This window comes from Nestor notabilis, unplaced genomic scaffold (assembly GCF_000696875.1).
Source record: "Nestor notabilis isolate BGI_N333 unplaced genomic scaffold, ASM69687v1 scaffold17349, whole genome shotgun sequence".
NCBI classification, from domain to species: Eukaryota; Metazoa; Chordata; class Aves; order Psittaciformes; family Psittacidae; genus Nestor; species Nestor notabilis.
Window position 1 is genome coordinate 701 of NW_009944234.1, and position 7,716 is coordinate 8,416.

At 41.9% G+C, this 7,716-nt stretch overlaps 1 protein-coding gene across 1 annotated transcript in view; it reads left to right on the plus strand.

Annotated features, from left to right (window-relative positions):
• Positions 1-235: 235 nt before the first annotated feature.
• Positions 236-7,716, plus strand: part of TADA2A (transcriptional adaptor 2A) — a 22,192-nt gene continuing 14,711 nt past the window's right edge. Inside the window, exons 1-7 of the mRNA XM_010022351.1 lie at positions 236-350; positions 1,156-1,262; positions 2,307-2,366; positions 2,977-3,068; positions 4,587-4,744; positions 6,179-6,267; positions 7,051-7,123. Coding sequence (XP_010020653.1) covers positions 326-350; positions 1,156-1,262; positions 2,307-2,366; positions 2,977-3,068; positions 4,587-4,744; positions 6,179-6,267; positions 7,051-7,123 — 604 coding nt within the window. The 5' untranslated portion in view covers positions 236-325. The remainder of the gene's footprint in view (positions 351-1,155; positions 1,263-2,306; positions 2,367-2,976; positions 3,069-4,586; positions 4,745-6,178; positions 6,268-7,050; positions 7,124-7,716) is intronic.

The following is a 7,716-nucleotide window of genomic DNA, read 5'->3' on the forward strand; positions in this document are numbered from 1 at the left end:
TTCGTAACTTTCCGCTCAGCACATGCATTCCCACCAAAAGCCTCAGTTTGGGATTGGCTTATATCCACACCACATCTCTTCTTACCTTGAATTTGATTTCTTCTTACACGCAGAAAACCCTCTCAGCCATGTCAGATGGTCCCTCTTAGAAGACTGCTGACAGCCCTTTTGCTCGGCTGCTCAGGACATCTGTGAGAGCTGTGAGAGGACGTCTGCACAAGGGAAGACCTTCCTGCACATCCTGGCTGGGGCAAGGCTTATGCTACATGCATTTAGGCAAGAGGGGTTTTACTCAGAGGACTGAGAACACTGCCGAGGCAGAGGAATGGAGCGCCTGGCCTCCTTCGGTAGTAAGTACCGTAAGATGACATTTGGAGAGTGTTTGCCATTGTTTAAAGGCATTAGCAGCTGTCTGGGGGAAGGAGACAGAAAATGAGCGGTATTTGGTCCACAGGGTCACTTTTATGATCAAATTCTCAAGAGCACGAGTACATGAATGATTCAGTGGGAATTCAGGTCTTCTTTTGTATCTACTTTTTATAGTTGGGCTGGTTCAAATCCATTTTCTTGGAGAAAATGTGCCTTGTAACTTGACAGTCTGTTTTGACTACTTTGCAATGAACAAAATAAGAACTTGCAGAGCAGTGCTTCATTCTTGGTTCAGCAATTTGAGCGGAGCCTGAGGTTTGGACAGGTTACAGAACAATCCTGTGATGCCTGTGCAACCACAGCAATACGCTCTAAGAGTCAGACTTGAGGTAGGTGGATGGGAGATTGCAGCTGTCTGTGCAGTATTCCCTGCAAATAAGGTCTTGGGTCTGGTCTTTGATGTAGAAGATGAGCACAGGCACTGGATCTAATCATCCAGCTAGCACAGCTTGATGAGTTGTACCAGGGGGCTGCTACAGAGAAGATTTCCCTTTGAGTCCATTGCACAAGTTTAGGTTTTGCCCTCTGTATCAGACCTAGCAGGGAGGCCATGCTAACACCTCTCTTGCAGGTCTAGCTGAGAAGCTTTTAGGAGGTATTTGGAGAAGCTGCAGTAGCAAAGAGGTTATGTGATTTCACTTAAGATGACTGAGCACAAGTGAATTTAGGTGATTGCAAAACCAGTGCTGTATTTGTGTTGCATAACATTTACTCCTGGCTTCGCAGATGACCCTTTTGATAAGCCTCCATGCCGAGGTTGCTCATCGTACCTCACAGAGCCCTATGTGAAGTGTGCTGAGTGTGGGCCTCCTCCCTTCCTCCTCTGCTTGCAGGTGAGTGCAAGGATAAAAGCATAAGCATTAATTTCTTTGAGAAAGTCATAAAAGGCCCGGCCGTTGCCAAGCTGTTCCATAAACACATTAATAACTGGTCTCTGTAAACTTGGATCAACACACTTATTTGCTCAGGGACAGGGAAATGACAAAGAAAATGTTGGAGGCTGAAGAAATGAGGCATGAGCAGCTGAAAGAGATCTTTGTAAGGACATGCAGTCAGCCTGACTCTGTAACGGAGCATGCTGCTGCATGTCTAGAGGTATTGTCTCTGTCCTTTTTTATGGCATGGAAAAGAAAAGCCATCAAGAAACACCCTTTCTCTGTCCCCACACATTTCTTTCCCCTCCCAAATGGAAATCTGGGGAAAATTTGCTATATTGACAATAATTGTTTGTGACCAGATACAGTTCTTTAAGAGTTATATGCATGATCTGAAAACCACAGAAAGTACTGGTAGTTTTAATTATTACATAATTAAGTTCTACCATCTATTATTTAAAAATGGCAGTAAGCTCTAAAACTGAAAGAGGGGCCCAGCCTTGTGCTCAGATACTTACAAAATACACAACCCCATATTTTGTATATTGGGGATGCTTTTGTTCATTTACCTCTGCTTAAACCCCAGCAATGTAACTGTTGAAAATAGCTGCATGCTGGTGCTTTTTAGACAGAGAACCAAGACTAAAGGAGAACTGTGTTTTCAGTACTCTTCCTGGACTGATCCACTTCACAACACACCACCAAGCTTATTTCACCCCCGTAACTTTGCCACAAATACTTAACAAAAAAGTACGTTGATTCACAGGAGTTCTGTCTTGGTGCAAAACACAAGTGAGATACAAAGATTTAACACCATTTTAACACAGAATTTCCTGCTTTTTGTTTTTTCTAAAAGGAAAAAGATTATTACCTTTCTCAGCATCTCAGGTGGTCAGGTTTGGATACCCAGTGGTCAGAGAATAAAAGGAGGAAAGGGACGGGTTAAAATGTTTTCAGGGCAGAAGTAAGAGACTAACATCATGCTCATCTCTTGTTCTGCAGTGTTTCACCCGAGGATTTGAATACAAGAAACATCAAAGTGATCACACTTACGAGATAATGGTAAGTATTCCTTTCTGAGAACACCTCAATCTTGAGCTTTCATAACCTCCCAGGAGTTGGACCCTCGCTTACTAATATTACATTGAAAAGTTAAGTGATACAATTCTTTCATTCAGAGGTTTAGAATCATTCAGAAAAGAAAAAGCCTTCCTTGGAAGCAAAGCAAAATATCCACCTGGAACACAATGGAATAGTGGAGACATTTAAAGCTACATTTGTTATTGTGCCTGGATAGCACAATGCATCTCACTGGACTTCTTCAAGCATGTGAATCAACTTCTGCTTCTCTATTCTTGGTTTTTTTCTTCAGCCAAATTAATCATTTTTAAAGCCTTCAGTAATTTTTCCTGTGTTTCATAGCATGACATTGTTCAACTGCAGCTGGTCAATACAACATGTAACAGTATAGCAGAAGATCTATAGTGACAAACTAGTTTTTGCTGTAGTTGGTGACCCAATGCCCTAAATAATTCAACAATTATTTGATCAGGTTTCATAGGACACAGTGAAAGTTTAAAGCTATCAGTATTATACACTGTAGTGTAGAACTTCCTTGCTCCTCATGTGGTGGATTATAACAGAGAATCTTACTTGCTTTTTTCTTCTCTAGACTTCAGATTTCCCTGTCTTGGATCCTAACTGGACAGCTCAAGAGGAAATGGCACTCCTAGAAGCTGTGATGGACTGTGGATTTGGAAACTGGTGAGAATTCAGTGGTTCAGCCAACTTCAGTGAACGATGAGTAGTTTTTCCTTTAACTTCACTGAATCTTGCTACTGAATCCGTCAGTGCACATTGAAAGTTCAGTGACTTACTGTGGGTGAGACTCCAATTTAGCAGCTAAAGTGGCAGTCTGGGGTAGCAGGTTCTGTTTTCAAATCTGCTTTTAGGAAGATCTGAAAAGCCTCTAACAGGGAAATTGTTAAAGGCTTCCAGTGAGATGCAGGGCACCTCCAGTGAAGAAGTTCCCTCAGTTCACATTAAAGTCACTGGGTTTTGAAGGAGTTCAGCTATTGCGCAAGATATTTCTGTACCTCAGTTTACTCCTATATAAAAACCAGCTTCAGAACTTCTTACCTGGTGTGGTTTCAGTTTGCTTACAGCTGGCTAGCTGCGTATTGTTATTTTTGGAGGTTTCCTGCTTCTCTGTCATATTTAGGGTAGAGCACTGGGAACATGAAATGTATTTTACATTATGTTCTGTTAATTTCTGTAGTTCAAACAGGATTTTTGTGCATTTGTAAATAAAGGAGATCTGTAGTCATCAGTTCTCTCTTCTTCATGAAAAAATAGCTGTATTAAAAGTAGAGAACTCCAGACTCCACTGGAACAGAACTGTGAGTTCTTGTGTGTACAATGCTGTCATAATTAAGACTGAAAGCTGGCTGCAGTTATGTGCTGCAGGTATGCTGTCTAGTACACTTTGCCCTTCTCAGCAATACAAGTAACCTTAACTTTCTCCTTAAACACTTGGCTTTGTTGTTCAGCCTTTACCAAATAAAGGAAAAACTGACTTTTCTTCCTGGAATCCCTTGTATGCACTTTTTACTTTAACAGAAATTCAAATGATTGCTGCTGCTGGATTATGTTATTGAAAGTCCTCAACTTACACCATTTTATTAAGACAAAATATTTCATGTTTCTGGCCAACCACTTTGCCAAGAAAGTTTGCCAAAGATTTCTAGAATGTGTTTTGTAAAACCATTCTGGTGTTTGAAAAAGCCTGTGTAACATTGCTGCATGAAAGGGGAAACCACTGTCCTCCAGTTAAAATTGCAAGAGAAACTTGAGAGGCAGAATGCAATTCCAGACTTAGAATTTACCATTAGCTGGAGCTGGTAAAATGTATAAATAAATAAAAAGTATAAAAAGCTCTCAAATAACAATACTGAATTTTCACACATACAAAAGATTTGGTACATTCTGTCAGCCAGGGAGTTTCTCCAGGAAAGACAGTGAATTGCATTGCTCATGACCACCAGAAATGTGGATTGCATTGCTCATGACCACCGGAAAAGTGCTCCCTGGCACGGTTATCAAACATGTAAGTATGGGCTCAGTGTTAGTATGCAGAATACGAATTCAGACACTCCCACAGATAGTTCTCTGCACACAATGCCATCACTTTCTTGTCCACGATTATCTTTTTCCACTAGGGAAAGGTAAAAACCCCTCAACATTTCTGTCTTCATATTAAGCCTCCCCCTCTCCCCACTTCAGGCAGGACGTAGCCAACCAGATGTGTACAAAATCCAAGGAGGAGTGTGAGAAACATTATATGAAACACTTTATCAACAACCCCTTGTTTGCATCTACATTACTGAACCTGAAGCAGGCCGAGGAGGCGCAGCACAACGAAACAGCCATTCCTTTCCACCGTGAGTATCTCCTAGCACATGCAGGGAGCTTCCCTGCAAGGCCTCTGCTCTTCCAAAACTGGAATGAGCAGGCTTTGGAGAAAGGCATGCATCATACATTGTTTGCTTTCACTCCTGAAAGGAGAGCTTGTTCTGATGGCTAACTTGAATAATGTTAGTAGTAGGGTTTACTTCACACTGTAGTAAATCCTCAGTGTGTCAAATAGACAAGACTGACAGTTCAGTGGGAAGAGGGAGGGAACAGCATGGTCTGATACACACAACAGGTTCTCAGATCCAGAAGTTCCTGCACAGCCAGAGGAATGGTCACTCACAGAAATGACCACAGCAAAAGCCTGGATGTGCACGTTCTTTCGAAGGACAAGCTACCTCAAAGCTAATTCACGTGCAGCACGATAAACCAGCGTGTCCTTCATGGTAAATACCAGTGTGAGTTCTCACCCTGACCACTGGTAACCACCCTACCCTGCAGTGGTTACTTTTGTCTAGACCCTACATAGCAATGTTAACTGAGAAGGGACTTCTCCCTTTGAAGCATTTATTCTGATTATCTTCTGGGTATGGATGTGATTTGTCCTAAAATCACTCCCTGTAAACTGTCCTTCTCACACCTCTTTCTTTAAAACTGCCTTTTTGAAAGTGTATGCTAAATTTCATCAGTTTAACAAATTTCCAGTTTTCCTGAAATACAGCATCTTTAGAATTCCCCCCCATCTAGCATCTGTTCCATTGTAAAGCTCTCCAGAATGGCTGGGTAAAGGGATTGCTTTGTATCTGGAGGTTTAAATTTCATGCTAAAGTGGCTAGAGCTAAAGCAGTAGGAACTGGACAATTCTGGTTCTGTCCCTGGCCATCGTTCTTTTATGTGACCTGGGCCAAGCCAAATTCTCTGTGCCTCAGCTTACTTAATCTGTAGCCTGGGACTTGTAATGCTCAGCTCTTTCACAAGTGTGTTGTGAGCCTCGGTCCCTTATTGTCTGTAAAACACTGAGCTCTTCGGTTGGGAAGTGCTGTAAAAGATCAGGGTTATGTGGCTTTAATTGCAGCTCTCTCTAAATGGCACCCAGAAGATGGCAGATTTAGCACCCCTCTTGCTATTAACTAAAAGAACCTGCACCCTGAGACCAAGTGATCTGCAGAGGTTTACTGGGGTGATGGTGAGCTCTGAAATACAGAGTTTACATTTTATAACCTATTTATTACCTCGGATTTCTGTGTTTGACTTCTGAGAGTACCACGAAGATCTGAGATTACTGCCTTTTTCTGTGGATAAACTCAGTCTTGCTCTCAACGTAACGCTGAATAAAAGCCCAATCAGGGTGTTTTTCTTCGACTAATTATTCCCACTTTTCCTGCAAAAGAAACACCTATTTACAGATAGTTAAAAAAAGACTCCAAGCCCTACACAACAACTAAACCCCTTTATTTTTTCAGCTGCTGATGATCCCCCACGGCCTACTTTTGATTCCTTGCTCTCCAGGGATATGGCTGGGTACATGCCAGCAAGAGCCGACTTTGTTGAGGTAAGACTTTCTCTTCTCCCATTACTTGAAACTGACTGCTGAATGCAAGATCAGCAGAGGCACACTTGTTTGCTCCTGCCCATAGGTCTTTACTCTTCATATAAAAAAGATTAGAGGACAGGACAGTGATTATGAAGGATTTAATTGCAGAGGTGGCGCTGCAGCCCCGCAGAGCTGTTGGCAGGCACCACGGAGTCCCTGCCCTTGTGCACAGGGGCTCTATGTCAAGCGTGCTGCTGCCACCAGATGTCCAGCAATGAATGGCTCTTATGTAAGTGGACTAGATGTGGTGAATTAGATGCTCAGCAAAAAGGGTCAGCTTCAGCATGCTTCTGTTTCATTTGCCTTAGAGAAGCACGTATGAGCCTGATCCCAAGATTGCTTGAAAGACCTGCATTGTTTTCAGTGGTTTTAGCTGTGGGCCCAGAGCCCCAATTCCTGTTGCAGAACAAGCTCCTGTACATGAAGTAATGAATTCAGCCATATAGGGGCTTGTTGGTTTTGTACATCTGACCCCAATGGGGGGAGTCGTGGAGATTACCTGATTAATTCTCATTATCCTATCACAGCATCCTGTTCCCGTTCCAGCCATGGGGGTGCACATCATACATTCCCTAGTTAAAGCTCCCCGTGATGTATGTTGCTCAAGGATGGAACATTGTACAACTATGTATGAGTAAATATCTCTGTTTTCAGTGCTTCTACATACTCGTATAATTGGTACTTCTTGATAGCAGTTTTTTAGTGCTAGGTAGTGACAATCTATTAATCACTTCTGAACAGGAGTTTGACAACTATGCTGAATGGGATCTGAGAGATATTGATTTTGTAGAAGATGATTCAGACATTTTGCATGGTAAGTCCCATATTTTTGTACATTGTCTGAAAACAAGGTTTCAGAGTTGCCTACACAGCATTTCATCAGGTCTCTTTTTCTCCACACGCTTATTAAAGAGCAAACATACATCTTTTAATGATCTCACTTCTGGGATTTAAACTCTGGCATTTCTACAGTCCTCATTTTCAAATCTCTTTTAAGAGCTCTTAATCAACTGACATACAAATGGTACTTACATAGAGAATAATGCACTTCACTCACTGCTGAAATACAGCCAGTTGTGAAGAAGAACATGACTGAAACCAAACTGTCTCCAAAAGTAGGAAAGACACAAATGATGTTTCATCTGCTATAAACTCTGAAGAAAGTTTAGCTAAGTGGAAGCAAATCACCTAAGATAGCAGTTTGTCTGGAAACAGGTAGCAGCACAGCAGTGTTTGAATAAACAGACCTAAAGTTTGGCCTGTTAGAAACAGAAACATCTTCCCCTCCCTGGCTGAAAGATACTCTTTCCATCTACATAATGTTTGTGAGCATCACAACAAGGCCTAACTTCTGTTCTGATCCAGAAAGAGGAACACTTTCTTCTCTTCTGCTAACACCTCTTTCCC